Source organism: Macaca fascicularis, chromosome 12 (assembly GCF_037993035.2).
Source record: "Macaca fascicularis isolate 582-1 chromosome 12, T2T-MFA8v1.1".
Taxonomy (NCBI): Eukaryota; Metazoa; Chordata; class Mammalia; order Primates; family Cercopithecidae; genus Macaca; species Macaca fascicularis.
The window spans coordinates 104,130,611-104,156,946 of NC_088386.1; the positions used below are offsets into that span (position 1 = coordinate 104,130,611).

At 41.3% G+C, this 26,336-nt stretch overlaps 1 protein-coding gene across 8 annotated transcripts; it reads right to left on the reverse strand.

The window, feature by feature from the left end:
• Window positions 1-1,155: 1,155 nt before the first annotated feature.
• On the reverse strand, window positions 1,156-25,371 carry C12H2orf80 (chromosome 12 C2orf80 homolog). Of its 8 annotated transcripts, none has more exons than XM_045367605.2 (9): window positions 25,298-25,371; window positions 22,234-22,329; window positions 20,241-20,322; window positions 18,271-18,353; window positions 16,196-16,283; window positions 15,723-15,794; window positions 7,626-7,713; window positions 6,592-6,710; window positions 1,156-1,623 (listed from the first exon to the last, which is right to left on the reverse strand). In XM_045367605.2, the coding sequence occupies exons 2-9, from the start codon at window positions 22,272-22,274 to the stop codon at window positions 1,615-1,617; spliced, it is 582 nt and encodes a 193-aa protein (XP_045223540.2). In that variant the 5' UTR covers window positions 22,275-22,329; window positions 25,298-25,371; the 3' UTR covers window positions 1,156-1,614. The 8 variants fall into 8 exon arrangements, with proteins under 8 accessions (XP_045223540.2, XP_015288162.3, XP_045223539.2 ...); XM_015432676.3 differs by having other exon boundaries at window positions 22,234-22,363; XM_045367604.2 differs by having other exon boundaries at window positions 25,294-25,371.
• Window positions 25,372-26,336: the final 965 nt, after the last annotated feature.

The window sequence follows — 26,336 nt, forward strand, 5'->3', positions numbered from 1 at the left end:
TTTTTTTATTTTGTTTTTTGCTGCTGTTTTCTTAATTTTCTATTACATCTGCCATCTTCAGCCAGACAGGAAAAAAATTCTATTATAAAGATAACAATTTCATGAGATGAAAAAATAATAAAATCAATCTTTAAATGTATGACTTTGAGGTGCTGGTGAAAAGCAGTAAATACTGGAAGCAGGTATATTTTGCTTGGAGATTAAACACTTCTTGAGCTGAAAATAAAAAGGTAACCTGAGAGTCTGTGAGAGGCTCAAAGAGCAGAAGAATACGCAGGATCCTTCCACTCCCCTCCCCCTGCCACCCTCCTTCTAGCATTGCTTTTGTTTTTTAAAATTAGCATGATGATTGCCTGTGTTTTTCCTTTCAATAGTATCACTGTTTCATTGAACCCAAGTGACTGCCTGAGAGCCTTCTCCATTGCTGCCAACGTATTGATTTAGAAGCACTCCTCAGATGTGCAAGGGTGGAGGAAGACTCCAAACCCCAGACTGTCTTTTGTCATTCCACATGTATGTAGGAAGATGAAATCAAACACCTTTGTGCTTTAGACCCACGGAGGTATTCTAAAAGAGTATTTGACCACAGCTAGCAACACATTCACAATGTCATTTGTGAAAATCCTCAGGCAGCATGTAAGGCAAATGCGCAGGTGGTAAAAGGAGAGACAGCAATAGCTACCAAGAAAAAAATAACTAGCAGAGCTAGGCAAAAGAAAACTGGGCGACGTCCTATGAAGCTAGACACCTAGCAGTGCATGCAGGGACCACAGGTTGCTGATTCCCTCCTTTGCCTCCCTTCTAATTAGCTGCAGGCCTACTGGTAAATCTTACAACCATAATCAAACCCAGTGTGGAAAACGTTGCATTGGTCTCCCAGCCCTGCATGAGAATACACCACCATTTTCAGAAAAAGTCTACACCCCCCATCTGTGTTTTTGCACGTGCTGATGAAAACTGTTCTGTAGACAGATGGCACACCAGAACCTGAAGAAATGTAGCATGCACACTGACATTCATGTGATCAAGTTGTTATTACATACATTGACAGGCTAAGCCATGTGCCTAATCAGCATTTTGGAAAGGTACTAAAAGACCAGAACATCTTCTCTCCTAGTAGTCTTTATAGTCTACTGAGAGAAAGCCTGTATTCAGTTTTCTTTTAATGCTTTATTGAAATGAGTTTTAAACATTTTTTCATATGAGAACACAGTAAAGGCAATCAATGACAGATTAATTTTATTTTGGATTAACTCTTTGAAAATCTGCCTCCCACTCCATCTCTGTGCAATATTTAATGCCACACATTTGTAAAATATGCTACAAAGCCAGCTTGCTCTAATACAGAAATACTATATACTCTCTGAATTCTCCAGCAGTCTGCCAGTCACAATGAAGTAGCATAAGATCATACTTTTTTTTTTTTTTAACAAAATGTAGCCATGTAATATGCTTCTAAAAGAAGAAAGCTCAACATCAAAACACTTCAATGCAGTTATATCAAAAACTAGTTGTAAAGAAAAATGTACTGGCAAAAGCTGTGGTTTTAAGATGATGCTTCTCATCTGCTCCCAGAGAATCTATTATGAAGTTCCATGGTACAATTCCAATTTTCTAAGTGACCTGCAGAATAAAAGATGATTTTGGTATCAAGCACATCAATTTAACATGGATACAAACATTAGCTTTAAGTCTATAGGAAGTTAAGGTCAAATATCAGATACTAACTTACTGACAAAGATAGATTAGATTAATGTAATTACAAAGGAATTTTCGTAGAATTATTCTGATATATTTGGAAATTGAGTTATATTTCCCAACTAAATACAATATGTGATCCCATACAGGATCTTATACAGAAGCAAAAAAAAAGCTTAAAAAGAACATTACTGGGTCAATTGACAAAATTGGTGTATAGAGAGTAGATTAAATAAAAGTACCAATAATAGATATTCTGAAGTTGATAACTATTCTGCGGTTATTTAAGAGAATGACTTTGTTCTTAAGAAATACACACCTAGGGACATAGGGTAAAGTGGTAGAGTATATATAACTTCTAATGGCTCAGAAAAAAAATTATATATCTTTATCTATATACAGAGAGACAAAGACAGAACATAATAAAGCTAATAGAACAAAACATTAACAATTTGTGACTCTGCATAAAAGGAATATGTGGGTTTTTTGTATATTATTCTTGCAAATTTTCTCTAAGTTTGAAGTTATTTTCACGTTAAAAGTTATACTTCTCTTAACCAGTACTACCCAAAGCAAATCAGTTTTTGGCCTTTTAGCAGTTACGTATTATGCTTGTAGGATACTATTTTGAATTTCTGATGTATTGCTTTGGATTTAAATTTAAATTGTCCTCTCTCTATGTCTCATTTCTTTCCACGATAGCATGAATTTTTCATGAGTGGTGATAAAGAGAGTGATTATATTATTGCTTGCCACTGTCCTGACACTTTTCTTTTCTTTTCTTTTTATTTTTTGAGAGACAGAGTCTTGCTCTGTCACCCAGGCTGGAGTGCAGTGGCATGATCTTGGCTCACTGCAAGCTCCGCCTCCCGGGTTCATGCCATTCTCCTGCCTCAGCCTCCCGAGTAGCTGGTACTACAGGCGCCACCACGCCCTGCTAATTTTTTGTATTTTTTCGTAGAGACAGGGTTTCACCGTGTTAGCCAGGATGGTCTCGATCTCCTGACCTCGTGATCCACCCGCCTCAGCTTCCCAAAGTGCTGGGATTACAGGCATAAGCCACCACGCCCGGCTTGTCCTGACACTTTTCTAAGCCTTTACACATAAAACTTATTTAGTGCTTGTAGCAACCCTATGAGGTAGGTACTATCATGACTTTTTAAAGAGATGAAAAACTAAAGCACAGAGAGATTAGGTAGCTCACTCAAGTTATTAAGTGGGTAGCCTGGATTCAAGAAGTGTGCTGTATTCTAGCTCTTTGGTATGGTCCTGTTCATTCCAAATTTATTTCCTAGTAATGTGCCCACTACTGACGCTTTCCCAGGACAATGCAATTAAAAAAAAAAAATCTTTAAAACTGTTCCCTAGCTGGGCACGGTGGCTCACACCTGTAATTGCAGTACTTTGGGAGGCCGAGGTGGGTGGATCCACGAGGTCAGGAGTTCGAGACCAGCCTGACCAACATAGTGAAACCCTGTCTTTACTAAAAATACAAAAACTAGCCAGGCATGGTGTTTGCACACCTGTAATCCCAGCTACTCAGGAGACTGAGACAGGAGAATTGCTTAAACCTGGGAAGCAGAGGTTGCAGTGAGCCGAGATCACATCACTGCACTCCAGCCTGGGCAACAGAGCAAGACTTCATCTCAAAAAAACAAACAAACAAACAAACAAACTGTTTCCCAGAACACTGAGGGTTTTGTTTGTTTGTTTGTTTCTTTGTTTGTTTTGAGACAGAGTCTCGCTCTGTTGCCCAGGCTGGAGTGCACTGGTGCAATCTCAGCTTATTACAACCTCTGCCACCAGGGTTCAAGCAATTCTCATGCCTCAGCTTCCCTAGTAGCTGGGATTATAGGTGTGCATCACCATACCCAGCTAATTTTTGTATTTTTAGTAGGGATGGGGTTTGCCTTGTTGTTCAGGCTGGTCTTGAACTCCTGACCTCAAGTAATCTGCCTGCCTTGGCCTCCCAAAGTGCTGGAATTACAGGCATGAGCCATTGTACCTGGCCAAGATTTTTTTTAAAAAATAATTTCCTATTTTCTCTTACTCTATGAAGAAATTCGGTGGCTGGAAATAAATAAAAAAGTCTGAATGAGGCATTGTTTTATCTTGAGGTTAAAAAAATTGTTCTTTAGCTAAAAGACATATAATATCTACAAGCCAAAAAGGAAAAATATTAAGCTCAAGTATTTAAAATGAAAATATTCTTCAAATACCAAGGTGTGAAAGCATGTTTTTCATCCATTTAATAAAATATTTATTCCTTTAATATTGAAAGAATTATAAAAAACCAGTGAGACATACATATATGTATATTTATATGTATATGTGTAGCAAATATTTAAATGTCACAAGAAATATTAACAGTGATTATTTCTGAAAAGTGGGAAAGGGGTGTGAAGAAGAGGGAGTTCTTTTGCTTTTCATTTTATATTTTCTGTATGGCTTGAAAATTTTACTTATAAGCATGTATCACTATTAAAATTTTTAAAACTAGTTTAAAAGATACATTACCCAAGAGTTTGAAAAAATGCCTAAAATGCACAAATAATAAAGTGTGAAAGAAAAAACACAAAGGGTTTTCTGTCGTTTGATTGTTAAGAAAGGGCCTTTCTGGAAGGGATTCATCTCAGGGCCTGGGGCCCTACTAAAACATGGGCGTTTTTTCTTTTGACACTCCTGGGCTCGCAAGCATCAGTCAGCCTATAGAAAGGTCTGGTCCCCAGAACTGAGCCTTTGATACTATAGACAGGGTACAGAGATTTGAGAACCGTCACCTAAGGACTCTTCACTTACTACCTACTGCCAATTCACTAAATAAAAATAGTTACTGAATCTCTGCTGCCTGCAAAGTACTTCATATACGTGTGAGAAATACTAAGGAAATAAAAGATATGCTTCCATCAAGAATCCAGCAATCTTCAGTGGTTGTGGAAGAAAACATATATGGAACAAAATTATATTTAAAAATAAGATACCAATGAGTAATGTTTAGGGGTAGGTTTTCCTTACATAGGGTCCATTGATGAGGCTTTGGGGGTTTTCTGTAAACCCCTATTTCAGAGATCTTTTTGTGTGTGTGATTAAGTTTGAAGTCTAGATTGTGTGTGTGTGTGTGTGTGATTTCTGGAGTTGTTACTGTTTTTTTCATTGTTCCTTTGTTTTGCTCTCTAAAACTTGCTGCTTCCAAACACGTATAAAAAATGACCTCATTTTTCAAATTCTTCAAAAAATTCTTCAGAAACAAAGCTATAGTTCTAGAAAGTCTAATACCTTCGACCGGGCACAGTGGCTAATGCCTGTAATCCCAGCACTTTTGGGGGCTGAGGCAGGAGTTTGAGACCAGCCTGGACAACGTGGTGAAACCCCGCCTCTACTGAACATACAAAAATTAGCCATATGTGGTGGGGCATGCCTGTAATCCCAGCTACTCGGGAGGCTGAGGCAGGAGAATCACTTGAACTCGGGAAGTGGAGGTTGCAGTGAGCTGAGATTGTGCCATTGCACTCCAACCTGGGTGACACAGCGAGACTGTCTCAAAAAGAAAAAAAAAAGGAAAAAAAAAAAAGAAAAGAAAAAAAATCCAATACCTTCAAATCTTATTATAGCAAATACGTTTGAAAGAAAATTGAATATGGTGACAATTTCCAAATAGTGCAGTTGTTCTGTTATCAGAATAACATTTATTAAAACCCTGATATGACCAAAGAATTCAGTCAGTTGCTAAAGCAGTTGCTATGATAAGGTTACATTTATAATTAATCAGATATAAGGGACAGAGAAGATAGTTTGCCTCTGAAATCTGAATAAATCCTAAGCCTCATGTAGTCCAGTCTATTCAGAGATTCAGTTTAAAAATGGATGGCACAACAGCCAAACTAAATAAAAATAAATTTCAATTGTCACTTGTTTCCTGATGCAAACCCAATCATAAGTCAGCATATCAGTTCTCAAAGTTCCCTTCCCCCTTTCTACCTTACAGCCTTCCAGCATATCTAACATTTCCCATTCAACAAAACTCTAAAATATCCCAGATACCCACCCTGTACCACTTTTCTGATTTTCTCCCCTCTCAGCTTTTATTCTTTTAATCAGAGAAGTCTCTCTGACTTCTGAAATTTTCTTTTCACGTTGCACGTTACAGCTGAGAGCCCAGAGCTGGAAGAACAAAGAGCCCTCCTCCCTGTCTCCTTTCTTTCCAGCCCTGTCCGTCTCTGACCATTCTCTGAATTCTGCCACATAAAAATCGGGAATCAGATGGGCAGGAGCAGGGGAGACATTAAGCAGGAAAAAAGAAAATTATTATTACTGAGAGAGGAATCAAGAATAGGAACATTTTGGATACAGATATTAATACAAACTTTCTCCTCAACGTATTATTTGCATCAACAGAGTAACAGCCAATTAACTTGTGGATAGTATTTTTCAAATGCTGAAAAGATAATAATGGCTAGTATTTATTTGGGGTTTACTCTGTGCTAAGCACTGTTCTAAACTTTTACCATGAATAATCTCGGTTAATCACCCCAACAACCTTAAGAGGTAGGTATCATTATTCTTCCTGTTTTGCAGAGGAGGAAACTAAGGCACAGAGAGTTTAGCTTGCCTGCTGTCACACAGCTGGTAAGCAGTGGGCTTTAGAGGCACCACCTCAGCCTCCTGAGTAGGTGGGACTAGAGGAGCGTGCCACCACGGCCAGCTATTTTATTTATTTATTTATTTATTTATTTATTTTTGAGATGGAGTTTCGCTCTTGTTGCCCAGGCTGGAGTGCAATGGCTCAGACCCAGAGCATCTGACTCCAAAGGCTAAACTTTTAACCACGCTATCAGGAAAGTACTCCCAAAATAGCTGGTATCAGTTTGGTCCAATTTACAATTTCACACCTACTTTGTTCTTTGGCTGTGTGTCTGAAAACCTTTGTGATGATTTCCATTCCGTGGCATTTGCTTCCTTTGTAGAGCTGCTGGTGGCATTTTTATTTGTTGTTCCCTTTCTTGACTTGACACCTACAGACAGATGTAGTAACCATATCTGTATATAAAACTTTTAAAAAAAATGTGTATGTCCACAGTTTCATTTAATTTAATTTCATTAATTAATTATTTTTCCCCGGGCTGGAGTGCAGTGGTTCCATCACGACTCATTGCAGCCTCCACCTCCTGGGCTCTAACAGCCCTCCCACCTCAGCCTCCTGAGTAGGTGGGACGAGAGGAGCGGGCCACCATGGCCAGTTATTTTATTTATTTATTTATTTTTGAGATGGAGTTTCATTCTTGTTGCCCAGGCTGGAGTGCAATGGCGCAATCTCAGCTCACTGCAACCTCTGCCTCCCAGGTTCAAGAGATTATCTCGCCTCAGCCTCCAGAGTAGCTGGGATTACAGGCGCCTGCCACCACGCCCAGCTAATTTTTGTATTTTTAGTAGAGATGGGGTTTCACCTGTTGGCCAGGCTGGTCTCAAACTCCTACCCTCAGGTGATCCGCCCACCTCGGCCTCCCAAAGTGCTGGGATTACAGGATCACAGGCATGAGCCACTGTGCCCGGTTTATTTTTGTAGGGATGAAGTTTCACTAAGTTTCCCAAGCTGGTCTCAAACTTCTGGGCACACAAGAGATCCTTTCAGCCCGGCATCCCAAACACTGGGATTACCAGTGTGAGCTACCCTGTCCAGCCCGCCCACAGTTTTAGATCCTTTGCTTCTGGAGTGCTTTGCTCCCATCACCAAAGCATGTGAGAAATAAGACTTCCTTGATTTCAGTAATGGAGGGAAATTAAGCCCTAAGAGCCCCTGGTTCTTTCAAATTCAATGAGACACAGAAATCGAATTCCCATGACAATTTTGACCTTACCTGGTGAGGCTATTTCCTAATCTCCTAGTTTTACTTACATTCCTCTAAGCAGATGAAAGTAACCAGGCTTACTCTGTTTGCGGGCGTATTCTGCTGCTTTGGGTGCTGTTAACATGGCAAAAGGGTGCAAGGAGAGGCGGAGAGATGAAACTCGGGGAATCTGAAAGGAAAACAGTCCTACTTTTAAAATCTGTCCATCCTTTGTGGCATGAACACCTGCTAGTTACAGCATTTGGCCTGTTTAATCAACTCTGCATCCTTGAGTCCAATTCTTGAGTACTGACAGTACTCACAGTCCATTGATGGGCGTGTGAAGCATATGAACGTGAACTTGCACACATGGCCTTTTGTTCCTATACTTGGTTCCCATTGCCTAGAATGCCCTGTCACACACAGATACTCTTCACATAGTTCCCTTTATAGCCATTTCCTCCTTTTCTGCCCAGAGGCACCTACCTCTCTTTTACCATGTAACTCAAATGTCACCGCTTCTGAGAAATGTCTCCTGATGTCCTCCCATTCCCACTCTCCCTTGCTGGCAGAGCTCCCCCTGCCCACCTAATGCAGAAATGTTGGTTTATTCATCTGGCCAAAAGTTTTTAACAGGCACTTTACAGAAGAAGAAACATGTGAATAGTTGTCCATTGGTAATCAGGGGAATGCAAATTTAAACCACAGTGAAATACCATAATACACTTAGCAGACTGACAAAACTGAAAAAGCCAATGTAGATAACCTGCATTGCTGGTAGAAATAGAATTGGCACAACCATTTTGGAAAGCAATTTAGCCTTATGTAGAGAGTTGAAGATGCTTATACTCACGGCTTAGCAATTTCATTCCTAGGCATATACCACACAGAAACTCTTTTGCTGTGCAACGCTTTTTGCTTTTGCAAGAAATAACTCGGCCAGGCGTGGTAGGTCATGCCTGTAATCCCAGCTCTTTGGGAGGCTGAGGCGGGTGAATCATCTGAGGTCAGGAGTTCAAGACCAGCCTGGCCAACATGGCAAAACCCTGTCTCCACTAAAAATACAAAAAAATTAAGTGAGTGTGGTGGCGGATGCCTGTAATTCTAGCTACTCGGGAAGATGAGGCAGGAGAATTGCTTGAACCCAGGAGGCAGAGGTTGCAGTGAGCCGAGACGGTGTCGCTGCACTCTAGCCTGGGCAACAAGAGTAAAACTTCGTCTCAAAAAAAAAAAAAAAAAAAAAAAAAAAAACTCAAGTGCCTGAAATGGAAAAATAGATGACAACATTGTGGTATATTCCTAGAGTGGAATACTATATGTAGTGAAAAGACACTATAGCTATGTTAGTGCAGCAGTATTAATAAGTTTCTCAAACATAATGTTGAATAAAAAAAGAAAACCATTAAATGACACATTTGCTAATATTCTATTTATAAAAACTCAAAAAGTGCAAACTTAAACAATATATAGATTAGAGATGCATATGTGGTAAAACTATAAAGAGGTAAAATATAGTAATCAACACATAATTCAAAATAGTGGTAACCTAGGGCGAAAGGAAGGGTATGAGACAGGAGAGGGTATACAGAGAACTTTAAAGCTGTTGATACTGTTCCATTTTACACACTTGGATTTGTTGGTTTGCTTGGTCTTTGTCCTTTAAATATATATTGGTAAGTGTTCATTTGGACACAATTAATATTGAAAGTGTGTTTTTAATCCCTCGTTTACTATTATTATTATTTTTGAGACAGGGTCTCACCCTGTCACCCAGGCTAGAGTGCAGTGGCGAGATCTTGGCTCCCGGCAGCCTCCACCTCCCAGGCTCAAATGATCCTCCCATCTCAACCTCCCAAGAAGCAGGGACTGTAGACACACAACACCACACCTAGCAAACTTTTGTATTTTTTGATAGAGACAGGTTTTTGCCACATTGCCTAGGTTGGTCTCAAACTCCTGGGCTCAAGTGATTCTCCTGCCTCAGCCTCTTAAAGGGCTGGGATTACAGGTACTGCATCCGGCCAATTCCTCATGATTAAGATCTGTCAATATTGAACTTTTATTTCAAACATAGGTCCCTCCCCTTATCATGAAAACATTTTAAAATTTCTGCACAATTCAGTCTGAGTCAGCATCCTCCAAAAAGAGAAGATGCTTGGCAAATTACTGGAGTAAGTGTGAGAGGGTGGAAGCCAGGCCTATCACGAAGGGACCAGGCTGCTGTCAGGAGGAAGGAGGCTGGCCATCCGAGTGGGGGTGAACTTGGAAATAACAGCACTAAAATGGAAGGTCCCCTGGTGCCACCATCGTGTACTCGATACGTGCGATCTTGATGAGTCCTCAGAGTGATCAGGTGTGTTTGGGGAAGTGTAATCATGCCTGTTTAGACATGCCTATTTACATATGGGGAAACTGGGACTTGGAGAGAAATAACTTATCTGAAGACACACAGCTAGCAAGTGACAAAGCTGGGACTGTACATCATTCTGTTTGCCTGTGACATGCTCTGGACTTGGATGTCAGTTAGGATGGACTCGAATGATAGCCAGTCAGATGGACTCAAATGATAGCCAGTCAGACGCTGGGGTCCGGCTTCATGAAGAAAGAAGGGAAGCAGAGGTTCTAGTGCTGTCTGACCACCTGCCTTTGTCTCTTTTCTCTCTCTGATGTGCACATTTCCACTCTCTCTGTCTCTTTCTTTCTCCATCAAATGGAGCCGAAGAATATTTTTATTTTTGTTTGATTTGTTGAAGGAAGATTTATGTTCTCTTTTCTTCAGGTTAAAATCGAATAAAACACGGTTGGGTGCGGTGGCTCAGCCTGTAATCCCAGTTCTTTGGGAGGCCAAGGAGGGGTGGATCACTTGAGGTAAGGAGTTCAAGACCAGCCCTGACAACATGGCAAAACCTCTCTACTAAAAATTTAAAAAAATTAGCAGTGCACAGTGGCGCGCACCTGTAATTCCAGCTATTCAGGAGGCTGAGGCAGGAGAATCACTTGAACCCGGGGGACAGAGGTTGCAGTGAGCCAAGATGGCACCACTGCACTCCAGCCTGGGTGACAGAGTGAGACTCTGTCTCAAAAAAAAAAGAGTAAGACATTTTATATTTATCCGGGGCTAGTTGTCAATAACCCTCACTTGCATAACGCCTTTAGTTGATTTTTTTCTAGGAGTCCAGAATCCTCAGCAGAAAAAAGCTCCCTACAGCAAAAATCCGCTCCCTCTCAGGAGGTAGAACCTGAGGCTGAGTTGGTGAGCAATCCCGCGCCTATGACGCCTTTCTACCATCAGGTGGCAGCACATACCCCCGGAGAAAGTCATCAAGCCTAGCACAGTACCCATATTGTGTCATGTGGCCAATTCCAGTTGCAGGAAATTCTACATAATCTGATTAGTATTCAACAGAGTTTTAAGCTTTTGGTTGGGAAGGATTTTAGCCGTTGCTTAGGAGACATTTTATCGGAAGGAATCATTCAGATATATGTAACAATTAAAGAAGAATCTCTGGCAATATCTTTTTTTTTTTTTTTTTAAACTCCTCTTTCTAGTTAAAACCATTTTTTGAAATTATGTTAAATTCCAAAAGATTCTTAAAATAGCCTTACAATTCAGTCTTAGAAATGCTACATTCCTATTGAGAGGTTCTGCTAATTCCTAATTCAAGATGTGGCAAAAGTCCCTGAGTGCAGCTGATGTGTAGCTCCAAGAGTAAGGCCTGAACTGGCGTTCTGGAAGTGGGGAGCCTGTGAGGCTCACGGGGCAGATCCTCAGACTCTTAGGCTCTCGTATTGGTAACTCAAATTACACCCTCTGTGATAACTGGTTGTCCAAAAGAGGCAAAGTTCACATTGTGTTAATAATACACGTGGATACTTGATTAGCTATTTAATTTTTGAATATTTAGAGCAGTAGTTCTCAATCTCATGTGATTTTGCCTCCCTGGGGACATTTGGCAAAGTCTAGAGACTTTTCTTTTTTTTTTGAGATGGAGTGTCCCTCTGTTGCCCAAGCTGGAGTGCAGTGGCACTATCTCCACTCACTGCAATCTCTGCCTCTTGGGTTTAAGCAATTCTCCTGCCTCAGCCTCCTGAGTAGCTGGGATTACAGGCACCCACTACCACACCCGGCTAATTTTTGTATTTTTAGTAGAGATGGGGTTTCACCATGTTGGCCAGGCTGGTCTTGAACTCCTGACCTCAAGTGATACACCCGCCTCGGCCTCCCAAAGTGTTGGGATTACAGGCGTGAGCCATGGCACCGGGCTGACATTTTTAATTGTCACAACTGGCGAGAAGCTACTTGCATCTAATGGGTAGAGGCCAAGGATGCTGTGATACATCCCACAGTGCACAGGACAGCCCCAGACCTCCATTCCCTGAGTACCAGAACTTTAATTAAAGCTATTATTTGGAGGTTACCATGTGCCAAACACTAAGGGCTTCACTGATTCTAACTTACTTCATTCCCACAACAACCCCATCTTTGCGTCCCTGTTTTTACAAATGAAATTGAGAATTAGAGAGGTTAGAACATTTGCCCAGAATTATTCTGCTTGTAACTGTGGAGCTGGGATTCAAACCCAGGAGGCCAGGCTTTGGAATCCTAGTGCTTAACATTACACAATCTGCCTCTCGGATAACATATCTATATATATACTACATATACATATAGTATATATACATATGTATACATATCTGTATATTATATATACATATACACATATGTATACATATATACAGATATGTATACATATATCGTAGTATAGTAATCAATGGCTCAATTATATATATACACACATGTATGTATATATAGTATGTTTGTGTGTGTGTGCATGTATATAAAATCGAGCCATTATTCACATCACATAGCAATAAACAAATACAAGCAGCCAGGTGCAGTAGCTCACGCCTGTAATCCCAGCACTTTGGGAGGTTGAGGTGGGTGGATCACCTGAGATCAGGAGTTCGAGAACAGCCTGACCAACATGGCGAAACCCCATCTCTACTAAAAATACAAAATTAGCCAGGCATGGTAACGCATGCCTGTAATCCCAGCTACTCAGGAGGCTGAGGCAGAGAATCACTTGAACCCGGGAGGCGTAGGTTGCAGTGAGCCAAGATTGCGCCATTGCACTCCAGCCTGGGCAACAATAGGGAAACTCTGTCCCAAGAAAAAAACAGCAAACAAACAAACAAAAACTAAGACAAAAAACAAATACAAGGCTTTAAAGAAAAGTCAGCCCCTGTGACAATATTATCTCTCTCTGTTCTGAGCTGGTTATTGTCACTGATTGTGAGAATGGGACTATGTGTCACTGAACAGAGAAGGTGCTGAACAAAGGCTCTTTAATGAATAAATGAGTGATCAGATGGATAGGTAGAGATTGGTTGGTCCACCTCTACATGGTCTGTCTTCCCCTTCTAGCACCTTTATTTATTTATTTATTTATGAGACAGAGTTTTGCTCTGTTTCTCGGACTAGAATGCAGTGGCACAATCTGGGCTCCCTGCAACCTCTGCCTCCCAGGATCAAGGGATTCTCCTGCCTCAGCCTCCCAAGTAGCTGGGATTACAGACATGCACCACCACGTCCCGCTGATTTTTTGTGTTTTTAGTAGAGGTAGAGTTTCACCATGTTGGCCAGGCTGGTCTCGAACTCCTGACCTCAGGTGATCGAACCACCTCTGCCTCCCAAAGTGCTGGGATTACAGGTGTGAGCTACCACGCCTGGCCTTCTAGCAACTTTAAATGAACCTGATTTATCTGAGCTACTCAGACACCCATGTTTGCAAACCTTCTTGAATGATAACCCAGCCAAGCCTGGAGGGGTCCACAGTGCCATCCTCTCGAGGATGTGATTTTCCATATTAATCTTTCGGTCATGTGAGTTGGGACCAACCAGTCAGATGTGCTGATACCTTTCTAGACCTTTCCCAGGTACCAGAAGATGACAGGAAGAAAACAGTGACTGAAACAGAAGGGTTTGGGGCTCACGCTTGCATGTATATGTGCTGAGGGGTAGGGGAAAAGGAGAAAGGGCAGCCTAGAAGGGAGAAAGCTGCAGAAAAAGGCAAGCAGGAATGAAGCAGTATGATTTGCTTGGCTATCCAAGGAACACAGAGAGCTGGGCTTTCTTTGAAAACCAACATCTTGATCTCTGAGGAGGGTCAGGCCTGGGGTGGCTTATATGTCAGACAAGGTAAGCTCCAATATAGGATATAAGATCTATAGGAAAAGTAATCTTGGCTGGGTGTGGTGGTGCATGCCTGTAATCCCAGCACTAGGGGAGGCCAAGGTGGGAGGATTGCTTGAGCCCAGGAGTTCAAGACCAGCCTGTGGAACATAGGGAGACCCCATCCCTAAAATATTTTTTTATTATTATTATTTTTGAGACAGAGTTTCCGCTCTTGTTGCCTACGCTGGAGTGGAGTGGCGTGATCTCAGCTCATCACAACCTCCGTCTTCTGGGTTCAAGAGATTCTCCTGCCTCAGCCTCCCCGGTAGTTGGGATTACAGGCGACCACCATCACACCCGGCAAATTTTTTGTATTTTTAGTAGAGTTGGGGTTTCACCATGTTGGCCAGGCTGGTCTCAAACTCCTGACCTCATGTGATCCACCCACCTTGGCCTCCCAAAGTGCTGCGATTACAGGCGTGAACCATTGCGCCCTGCCTACAAAAAAAGTTCTTAAAAAGTTACCTTGTCTGACTTGCTCACCACTGTGTCCCCTGCACCTACAATTATACTGAATGAACAGATGAATGAATGAATGAATGAGTGAATGAATGAAGTGAGTTGAAACGAGAGGGATCAGAGAGAAAGTTCTGATTTTCACAATCATCAAGGGCATTTGAGTCTCAGGACTGCAGTCAGGTTACATATGGATTAAGGTGATAGGAAGGTTGGTTTTGATGTAAACACTTGACTCCTAAGGTGGACCTGGTGGGCTCTTGAACTCTACATGACCCCAGTGCTTGCACAATGATCTGCAGTAAAAGAGCAAGGGAGGCAGGCATTCCTGTGGCCCGGCCCTGCCCCTGCCCTGCCCTCCCTTCTGAATCCAGGTGGGGGCGGGGAAAGCCACAGTGTGAGCAGAAGACCTGGGCATGAGGGCGTTGGTTCTCCCCCTTCCTCCTTCCCACTGCATGGCCTTCACCACCCCACCTTCCTTTTCCTCTTCCCTCTTCCCTCTTCTAGAGGTATCCGAAGGTGAAGGGATCAGTAGTTCACCTCTAAATAGCAGTTCATATTTAAATGTTTACTTAATGTTCATTCATTTACAAGTGTCAAAAATGGAAGTGGTCTTAAACATTAATCAGAACACCTTTTTTTTTTTTTTAAGATCAGTCATATGGAGGCCCAAAGGAGGAAAGGGATGCATCTAGGGTTTCATAGTCGTGGAGTAAGAACTCAAACCCAGGTTTCTGAACTCCCAGGTCACTGCTGCTTCTACTGCTAATGATTTCAAAGTAGTTTCATGGGAGGAGCTGGGAGTGGAGCTCACACCTGCAGTGCAGCTACTTAGGAGGCTGAGGCCAGGATTTCGAGGATTACTGGGTCCCAGGAATTTGAGACCAGTAGTGATACCCGTCTTTAATAAAAGTAGTGTTGGCTGGGAGCGGTGACTCACGCCTGTAATCCCAATACTTTGGGCGGTTGAGGCGGGTGGATCATGAGGTCAGGAGATGGAGACCATCCTGGCTAATGCGGTGAAAGCCCGTCTCTACTAAAAATACAAAAAATTAACCGGGCATGGTGATGGGCGCCTGTAGTCCCAGCTACTCGGGAGGCGGAGGCAGGAGAATGGCGTGAACCCGGGAGGCGGAGCTTGCAGTGAGCCGAGATCGCGCCACTACACTCCATCCTGGGTGACAGAGCAAGACTCCATCTCAAAAAAAACCAAAACCACAGCAGAATAAAATTCGGCCCCCAAGCCTGGTACTCTCTTTGCTGCCTCTTTGCTGACGCTTCTCAGCCTTACATGAGACACATTTGTTATTACTGCGTGGTCTTTTACATATGAAAGGCATTTCATAAACATGTTATTCAGGTAAGAAATGATTATGTCTGGTTTTGTACATTTTGATGCAAAACTGTTACTTCGTAATTGATGTCTGAAAATACGACATTATACATTTATACACTAAATAAATTCTCTCTAAAAATCCCTTATATTGACAATCCCGGGTCACCCTTACCTTGATGGTACCAGAACTGGCAGAAGAATCAGCCCCATAAATTCTAAAGACTTCCTCAATCGGGATACTGTTCTGTTAAACAACAACAGCATTAACAAAGTATGATCATACCATGGCTTTTCTTTTATTACAACACAAAGCTAGTATAGCTCCAGCATGTCTAAAACTGTGCTTGGGTATCATAAGTACTAAATACAGTAAATAACTTCTGATCAATGGAAGAATCAGTTTTCCAGATACCAGTTAGTTATGTCTCTCATTCTTTTCTTTTTTCTTTGCCTCTTAAATAAATGTTCTCATATACAGTTTAGAAGTTAGTCTTTTTATTACGTTAAAAAATGAAGCATTTACTATTAGTAACTCCTAAACATTTAGAAACATTGGTTGAAAAATAATGTAAATATTCATTACTGTAAAAATGCTCAGAGTAGATGTGAAATATTCATATAGGCAAATGATATTCTTTTCCTTACCATTAAGATTCCAGCATAAGATGATAAAATCATAGCTTCTCGTTCTCTACGATTTGGATACATGGGTCTGCCACGGAATGGCATTTTCCTAATGGGGAATAGGAAATACAAGTGGAGGATTTATTCTTGTTCTTTTTGATGCCTGCTGAGGTTGTGATGATAATCGATAAGTAATCTGCAATGGCTGTGTGCTTATTTATCTTAATAAAACTGATGTGATTGTTCCTCCATCGGTGAAATCCAAACTTTGAATTTTTAACCTTCCAATAATGGTGATGAATTTGGCCTCATCTATCCATGTCTTCACAGCAGTCAAAGACTGGCAGACTGGCCACTGTGGGGGATGTTTACGGTTTTGTGAACCATTATCCTTTCCCGTTCTTGTGGCAATTTGCTTTGGGGGAACTACCTAACCCCACTGTAAGCCTATATGCTTCTAGGGGAGCCCACTACACCCCTAGATTCCAAAGGTGAAAAATACACTGTGGACTGAGCTGTCAGTGTATTCTACCTCCCCTGCACTGCCACTGTCCAACCCTAGACAAGTCAGGTAACAGCCACTGAGACACAATTATGTGATGAAAAAAAAAAATATATATATATATATGTGTGTGTGTGTGTATATATATATCTCCACCCTTACTCTGATAATGAAATAGGCTGAAACTAGGAATGATGTTCACCCTGAGGAAATGGAGTCAAGAGGTGGATCCATATGACATTGTTTGAGTTTTGAATTAAACCAATCCTAACACAATCCTACCCGTGGACTTTTCAGATTCAAGGGCAATAAAATCTACTCTCCACCTTTTTTTGCTTAAGGCTGTTCAAATTGGATTTTCTGCTCATTGCAGCTAAACCCTGTTACATCTCTCTAGGATCAAGTGTGTAGTCCAGAGCCATTGAGTAGAAAAAAAAAATAACAGGCCTCTGGAATAAGCGATTTGATCCTGTCCTCATTAGTTCTGTGTTCTTACCAATTGAGTGAATCTGCCTGTACACTCCCTACACACGACAGAAAATGCCAGTAATCCCAGAAAGAAAATTATTCTGTGCTTCAAATAGCTCAGCTGAGATACATATCTGCCTAAATGCTTAAGAATTTGTGTTTGGTAGTCCTTAGGAAAAGATTACAGCCTTTAACCGTAGAACTGACTGTTTGAAATTATGGCATGTACACAGTAAAGCAGTCACGTTTCTAACACAGAGCATTCTTTATTTTTGAGATGGAGTCTCACTCTGTTGCCCAGGCTGGTGTGCAGTGGCACAATCTTGGCTCACTGCAACCTCCGCCTCCTGGGTTCAAGTGATTCTGCTCTCCTGCCTCAGCCTCCTGAGTACAGGTGTGCACCACCATGCTGGGCAAAGTTTTGTATTTTTTTTTTTTTTTTTTTTTTGAGACGGAGTCTGGCTCTGTCACCCAGGCTGGAGTGCAGTGGCGCGATCTCGGCTCACTGCAAGCTCCGCCTCCCGGGTTTCCGCCATTCTCCTGCCTCAGCCTCCCGAGTAGCTGGGACTACAGGCGCCCGCCACCTCGCCCGGCTAGTTTTTTGTATTTTTTAGTAGAGACGGGGTTTCACCGTGTTAGCCAGGATGGTCTCGATCTCCTGACCTCGTGATCCGCCCGTCTCGGCCTCCCAAAGTGCTGGGATTACAGGCTTGAGCCACCGCGCCCGGCCAAGTTTTGTATTTTTAATAGAGACGAGGTTTTACCATATTGGCCAGGCTGGTATTGAACTCCTGGCGTCAAGTAATGAGTCTGCCTCGGCCTCCCGGAGTGCTGGGATTACAGGCATGAGCCACCGCACCTGGCCCCTTAAGATACAACATTCTGTGCAAGAAAGTCTTTTATCTCACAGAAGTCAATTGGTAGAGATGCAAAACATGGAAACATGTAACTTCTTCAAGTTGGCAACTGTGGAGGTTCCTCAGGTGTCTCGTTGAAGGGGATATTCACCCTGTAGTGTTTTCAAAGCAGAGTGCCTCATGATGGAAGATGTTAGGGCTGGAACTTCCTCAATCGTTAATCATAGGCACAAATTAAAGAGGAAAGCAACAAACCTATTTCAACTTACAGTTCCTCCCACTCCAACCAAGTTAAGTCTTCTGAGGGATGCAGCCATTGCAAAGCAACACTGATGGCCAAGTCATAGTGTGCCTGGGAGCAAGAAGCACAGAAAGCAAAGAAACAGGCTTAGACATTGGCCGAAGTACTCTCTGGACCCAATGGCAATGGTACTGCTAAGCCTATTCTAGTCTGTCATGTCCAAAATGGGAAGGATCATTAGCTTTAATAACCTGATGCTCAGACGGATTTTTTTTTTTTTTTTTTTCTCAGACCTCACCTCACAGGGATGAATCAGTCAGAAATATTTTGGGATCTTTCAGACATTACATTTATTTCCCACTAGAGCAGTTATCTGATTTCTGTGATTTGGAAACGAAAGGAGAGATCAGTGAAGAATTATAAACTTGGAATCAGAAAATCTGGGCTCAAATCTAGGTATTGCCAAAAACTCATGGAATATCCTTAGGTGAGTAACTGATGCTCTCTGGGCCTCAGTTTCCCTAAATTTTAAAATAGAAAAAGGTAAGGCTGGGGGAACAGGGCTGCAGGGAACAATTTCTGGTTCCGTGAGTAGAATGTAAGAAATGTGCTTCCAGGGGTGCAGGGGCAGTGTGGTGAGAATTTGGAAGGATGGGCCATTTTATGTCTACCTGTAGAGATAGCTAGAATCCCAAGAAGCTTCAGAGACGAAAGCTTCATTGAAGCTGGGGCTTGTGGGATGAGAATGCCTACAGATGGGGAAGGAAATCACAGGTAGAGGAACTATAATGAAGCAAGGATGGGGCAGGCGGGGAGCGGGATAGACCTGAGTAAGTGACTTGCTGAGAGTTTTACACGCACACATAGTAAAAAGCTGAGAACCAATGCAGAGGCTCATTTTTATCATAGTGACCACCTTTTCCTAGTAATTCCTAAGAGTTCCTGTTCAGTAAGCATATTTACCATTTGTCTATCAAAATATTCCTTCTCTCCTTTCAGTCCCCACACACAGAAAAGGGAAGATTGGTTTTGTTTTTAATTATTGTAGAGGCGTTCTTAAGTTTTAACATTTTTAAACAGTGGAGTTATTTCTTCCAGGGACTGAACCAAACTGAACAGGGAACCTAAATGAATAAATAAACAGGAAGAATGGGACCATGACCAGTTGTTGCAACCTGATCCGAGGTTTGACGCCTTGGCATCACCTGTTTGCTCATTTGAAATGCAAATTCCTAGGCCGTGGGCCCACCCCATTTCACCTCCTGAATCAAAACAGCCTTGTAATATGACCTCATTAAAGTTTGAGAAGCACTGCTCTAATCTACTTATCTGTTTAATATGTGTACAGAGAGAATAAGGCTTAACTGTTTCCTTAGCTCCAGGGTAGTTTTGAAAGCCAGTGAGACTGACTCTACTTCAGTCAGAGAAGAAGAGGAGAGGGGAGTGGAGGGACAGTCTTTTTTATTAGTGCAAGGATAGTAAATGGGCAGTGGAAAAACAGGATGTGCTGATTTCTTTTGAGTTAGATCTTTATATGGTTTCTTCCTTAATTTCTGTGATGTGAACTTTCAGATCCTGAGTCTGGGTTTCAAAATAAATAACACCAAGGATTTTTAGGGTTACTTAATTTATTTGGTTTTCCCCCACTGATGCAAATGGTAAAGAAATTATTTTGAGAACTACGTGATAGCTAATTTTATCAAACTCTTAACTCCACGGATGTAACATTTTGCCTTGCATTGATTTTGCTTTTTAATCTTCTTTCCTAATAGCAAATAACTCTCATGATTTTTATTTTCTCATTCTCTTTTTGCTTTCTGGTTAGTGGGTTGAAATGACCATATGAACAATCTCAGGGTGAGGAGAAGATGAGGAAGAGGACATTTGGGGGATGGGTGTCAATATTAGCCTTGTTTATTGTATAAATTAGATCCTTTTTCTGTCTCTTTAATACACATATAACACAAATATGACTCGCATCAGCATGCCTTTCTTTACCATATCATCTAGAGAGGTGAGTTGCCTTCTTCCTTTTGGGTCAAATTCATTTTCCCGAAGTCTGATGCCAATATAATCTCCCCTTAAAAGCAAGAGAGCAGCATTGAACCATTGAAGTGACACAGGCTCAGTCTGCAGAAAAAGGCTTTTTTTTTTCCCCATCCCTCCCTCCTCCACCAAAATACAACAGAAGTTGCTGATACTCTGGTAGCTGAGTTAATATTCAGTTTTGGTTTACATGGTAATTCTACAGTGCTGCAGTTTAAAATGTCTAACCATAATTAGCTGAAATAACATTTATCTAAAAATTAAACTCAACTGGAACAGAACTTACAGGAAAGTAAATAATATGCCAAATACCCACACACAGAAATGGTTTTACAAGACCAAAAGGATTGAGACACACTGTTTAAAATAATCATTTGCTTCCCGTGTTAAATTCAAGCAGCATGTCCAAAGTTGATAAATTCCAGATACATAAAATTCTGTAGGTAAGTATTCTTTTCCATAAGGTTTTTTCTCTTTAGAATGCAAATACCCTTAGGAGGAGGAGTGCATGAAAACTTATTAGTGATTCCACTTTAGTTTATCCTTAGCAGATCCTTTCCTAACAGTGACTTTTAAGAAAAGAAGGTAAAATAAGCACCATGAGGAGAGAAGAGAGAGAGGTGCTACCCTGGGAATGTCAGAGAGAGGAAATGCGTGCAGGAAAAGAAGGACTATGGCATCTCCCAGGTTGATTTCGGCACATCTCACAATTTTACGTAAGGTGGAGAATAAGTTTATTTCTGGCTTCTAAAATCTTTTCTTCTGAGTCACTAAGCTTAACTAGATTGAAAAAATTCTTAAATTTCTACTGAAATTTCAGGATACTTTAAAGTAGCCTAAATGTATTCTTTGGATATAAACTTGTATTTATATCACTTTTGAAATTCCAAATCTTTGGATGAGATATGTGAAAGAGTTGGCATTCCTGATCATGGTTTGTTCTTTATTATTCTATTGGTCTCTAACATATAACACAAATATGACTCGCATCAGTGTGCCTTTCTTTACCATATAATCTAGAAAGGTAAGTTCCCTTCTTCCTTTTGGGTCAAATTCATTTTCCTGAAGTCTGATGCCAATATAATCTCCGCTTAAAAGCAAGAGATGAATATGAATTCACATACATGTGCATACACATATATGTGTGCACGTGTACTATATATGAATTCACATATGTGTATACATGTATATATGTACATATATGTAAATTCATAGTTTCTTCTAGTATTTCTTAAGGGCTTGTTAAAATTATCTTAGAAGGCCAAGAAAAGATATTTGATGGGGATGGTGATAGCTTTTTTATGAAAAGGGTATTACTGTTGTGTCTATAACACATATGAGATAGAACATAATCTTTCTTTTTTCTTTTTATATGATTTGTGATCTTTCACCAGCATTCGTTAAGTACAAGTCAAAAAAAAACTACCAAGGGAGGAAAACATTTCTTTCAAAGGAAACTTGATGTTTTCTGTGTTTGTTTTAAAAATGGTCAGATGTCAAGAAAAAGGAGATGAATTTCTTAGTCAATAAGGCTGACAATAAAAGAGGCAGAGCAGGAGGCTGCAATTCAGATGCTGGGCCCTTTCAGGAATCTCTCGTATACCTTTTACCAGCAGAGGCAGACCCTTTCAATGGTGCATCCTGCCTACCCAGGCTGACTGGGACATAGGCTCAGCTCTCAGGCTCTAGAACGCAGATGCCTTGAATGTGCAGGCTGCCAGCAGAAACATCCTCCCAAAAGTTTCAGCATCCTGCCTTGCACCACATGTGAGGCCTCCCTGGCAGGAGACCGAGAGAGGCCAGATCACCCTCTGGTTTTCTCCTACCATGCAGAAATAGATTCTTCCTTTGATTTTTACCCGCTGCCAATACCCAAGCCATCTATGACATGAAATCCACTGAATGCCAAGTGTCATAAATGAAAGTTATTCTCAATCATACTTACAAGAGCTTTTTCATTTCCTTCTTTATGAGCCTTCTTTCCATGTTAAAGGCTTAGCCAGCTGAGCAGGTATCTGCAGCTAACAGTACACTTGAGATCCTGTGGGAAGACCCAGCTTCTCGGAGCCTAGAGGCTACAGCAGCAAATCAGAGAGAATTTGAGTTAGGGATGCTATCACTCCAAATACCAGTCATGGAGTCCTAGGCTCTGGAAGGGATCCGAGGGAGCACCTCATTCAGGCCTCTTATTCAGCAGATTCGAGGTCAAAAAGCTGCCTGGAGGCTCATGCACTGTACTTTGTATTTATTTGATACCTTTTATTCCTTCCAAATTTTTCCAGCACTTATTTACTTAATTTACTCTTCCTTGCAATAATCTAGCAAGTAAAACCAAAATGGTTTGTGTAATAGCTGATGAGACTATTCGGGCAGAACCATCCAAACTAGATGGATGTGATCCATCTAGATCTAAATGCGTTTGGGTTTTTCTGTGAGCATAACTCCCAGTGAGTTCACCCTGGCTCAGTGGCTCATAATGCAGTTTTCCATAGACTCCATCTATACCCTCCTATGGCCAGGAGGTCCTTGGAAGAAAATGTGGTTATGGGAAATATGTCTTCAATTCCCACCCCTGCACTGAACCAGAAATTGAAGATCAGGTGATGGGGTCAAAAGAGGTCTGAAGTCATCAAAAAGGAGTCTGTAGAAAATCATCACTGTTGAATGGGGTACTCAGGGAGAGGTATAAATAGGGTATCTATCTGTGATGTTTTATTTATTATTAAATTTATTTTATGGTTGGGCCACTATCTGTGATGTTTTATTTATTTTTAAATTTATTTTATGGTTGGGCCACTATGACCAAATAGTTGTTCAGACATTATCCCGGATGTTTCTGGTGTTTTTGATGAGATTATCATTTAATTCAGTGGATTTTGAAAGCAGATTGCCCTCTATCTGAGTGAGCCTTGTCCAATCAGTCAAAAGCCTTCATAGAACAAAAGACTGACCTCCCCCATGCAAGAAGGAATCTGCCAGTAGGTAGCCTTTGGATTCAAACTGCAACTCTTCCCTGAGTCTGCAGGCAGCTGGCCTCCTCTATCAGATTTTGGACTGGCCAAGACCCCACAATCATGTCAACCAATTCCTTAAAATCAAAATATTTGAGCAAAAGAGATGGTTAAGCCTATACTGCACCGTGTGTGTGTGTGTGTGTGTATCCACACACATCCTGTCAATTCAATTTCTCTGAGGAACCCCAATACTCAAATATAACAAAATGTTAGTAGTTATTGACTCCAGAATTCTAAACCTATGGGTGTTTATTATACTACCCTTTGTACTTTTAAAATTGTACGTGTATTTAAATCACTACTCTAAAGATGATTGGAAAACAAACTTTAGACACGGTTTTTTAAAAAATGGTACCATATAAGCTTCACTTGATTCAGCTCTACTAACAGTAAGCAAAGAGCAAACAGGATGGCGCTGATCTAAATAAAGTATTCCCTAGTCCACCTTCGTTATTTTGGATAAATTTTTTTTTTTTTTTTTTTTTTTTGAGACAGAGTCTCACTCTGTTGCCAGGCTGGAGTGCAGTGGCACAATTTCGGTTCACTGTAACCTACGCCTCCTGGGTTCAAGCGATTCTCCTGCCTCGTCCTCCCAAGTAGCTGGGATTACAGGTGCATGCCACCATGCCCAGCTAATTTTTTTGTATTTTTAGTAGAGACAGAGTGGTGTCACCACATTGGCCAGGATGGTCTCCATCTCTTGACCTTGTGATCCACCCGCCTCGGCCTCCCAAAGTGCTGGGATTACAGGCATGAGCCACCGTGCCCGGCCATTTTGGATCATTCTTGCTGCTGCTACATCTGCTTCAGTTTTTGGGGAGTGAACGGGATGTGGATAAGATGAAAGTGGGAAGAAAGTAAGAGCATTTCACAGGAAATTGATTAAGTATCAAGACAATAATATTGCCCCCTACAGAGTCAACGGGGAGAGAATGCAGCAAGCCATAGAGGTGGCCCCATTGCCTAGAGAAGAAAGAGCACTGGACCCAGGAAAGCCACACTCGTTGACGTGGCTGTGCATCTTCTGCTTCCCAGCCTCAGGTATTATCCTAAAAAGATGGGCCTGGCTAACATTGCCTAGAGCACTTGTTACCCCAACATTCTGTAACTCTATAAAGTCTGGCATGCATTAAAATTCTTCTGATTCAATAATTTGGAAAAACATTTGTTGCTAGACTATTTGGCCTATCTCAATTCCTTGAAGGGGACTAAGGCACACTTAGCATGTGCTTTAATCCATTCTTGTCTTGTAATTCTGAGCAAGCCCTTTGAGTTTCAGACTTACAAGTTATAATATTTGCGTTGCTCGGTTGTTGTGACAGCTTCCTCTTAGATCATCCCTCATCCTCCCCATCCCCTGCCCCCCACCACCGCCATTCAATATAGTATAATATGCAAAGGTTTCGATCTTTAAAATATGAGTATATCCCACTCCCAAACCACTAAGCTGTAGATCAGAAGACCCTGTGAGGCCACCAACTAGCTGTGCACCTTGAACAAATTAATTTGCCTCTCTATGTTTCTTCATTTCTTCCTCTGTAAAAAAAAGCATTGCATGATTGGAGAGATTCCTTACAGCTGTAGAAGTGAGTGATTTATAGGCATTTAGTAGCTACGCCTGGTTTAAAGAAGGCCATTTGCACAGACTCTGATTCAGCTAGATTTGAATTCTGCCAGTTACCCCTCTTCTCTGACTATAGAGCTCTAAAGAAAACAAGACCGCTATGTGTTTTGTGTGTGGCTGAAAGCACACACAAAAGAGGTACTGGAAAGATGTCAGCTGTCTCAGGCTTTAACTGTTTCATTGAAACAATTCCCTAGAAGTCAGAGCCCCCAGATTCTATAGGAATATCATTTCCTGGAGAATATCTGCACATTCCATGCAGGTTCCCTGCTGCACCCCTGCAATCTCTTGGGCTATTCTATTAGGTCTCTTGGGCTATTCTATTAGGTGCCTGCTCTTAACAAATTCCCCTTTGAGAATTGCTCACCAACCGGAGACCTATTCCAGTGCTTTTGTTCTTTCTCTGCTTCTGGAGGCATGCTGGAGCATCCGCGCGTCTCAGACTGGTGCTCACAGACATCAGGATAACATGCTTTTTCCTGGTTGCTAGGAAACGGTGAATGAATTAAAATCATTTGTTTTTAAAAATACACTCCCCCACGCCCACCCCCATTAAGGGTTGAGGGAGGATGAAAAGTCATATATTTGGGACAGGATTGTGATCCTGGCCTGAAGTTCACGTGTCTTTTTACCTGAGTAGGCTTGTGTTTCCCATCTAAATGATTAATTGAAAAGCCAGGAGGATGGGAGGAGTTTACCTCCCCTGGAGTTTTTTATAGCATTTGGCTGCAGACATAGGAATCAATTGACTAAGCAAGGATTGCTGGGGAAGCTAGTAAAACTCTGACTCCTACATACTTAGGGTGCCCCAAAGTACCCAATGATGCAAAGATCATTCTACTTGGTGAATGTCAACACAAAACAGTGGCAATCCTGAAGAAACATCACCTGGGTTCAAACCATCACCATCTTTCTAATGATAAATGAGATCCCTGCCCACACACCTGCCTCCTTGTCTTAAACACTTGCTCCCTTGCTTAAAGCTTGCTAATGGTTTCTGTCTGTGTCTCCTCTATACCACTAGACTGGGGGCAGAGTTTGTTCTTCTGGCCCATCTACAGCTGGGTGTCTGTTGTTGATACCTCTTAATCTTTATTTCCACTCCTTTCCACTGGCCAAGTAAGTCAGTTGATTACCTGAGGTCGCATTATGGAAGACACTGAAAAAACCATAGATTTGGAATTTTCTAAACTAGTTGTTCACTCCATATTGAGTTTATGTTGTACCTAGACACTTCTGGGTTTGGTGAGCCTGAAGTTTATACATTATGGGGACCCTGTTTAATAAAAACAATGCAGAATTGTAAATATGAAACTAATACAAAATTGAATGTTTATATAGAACTATTAATCACAAGTTACAAATTTTTTAAAGAGTTGAAAAATACCATAAACAAAAAATCAGTATTAA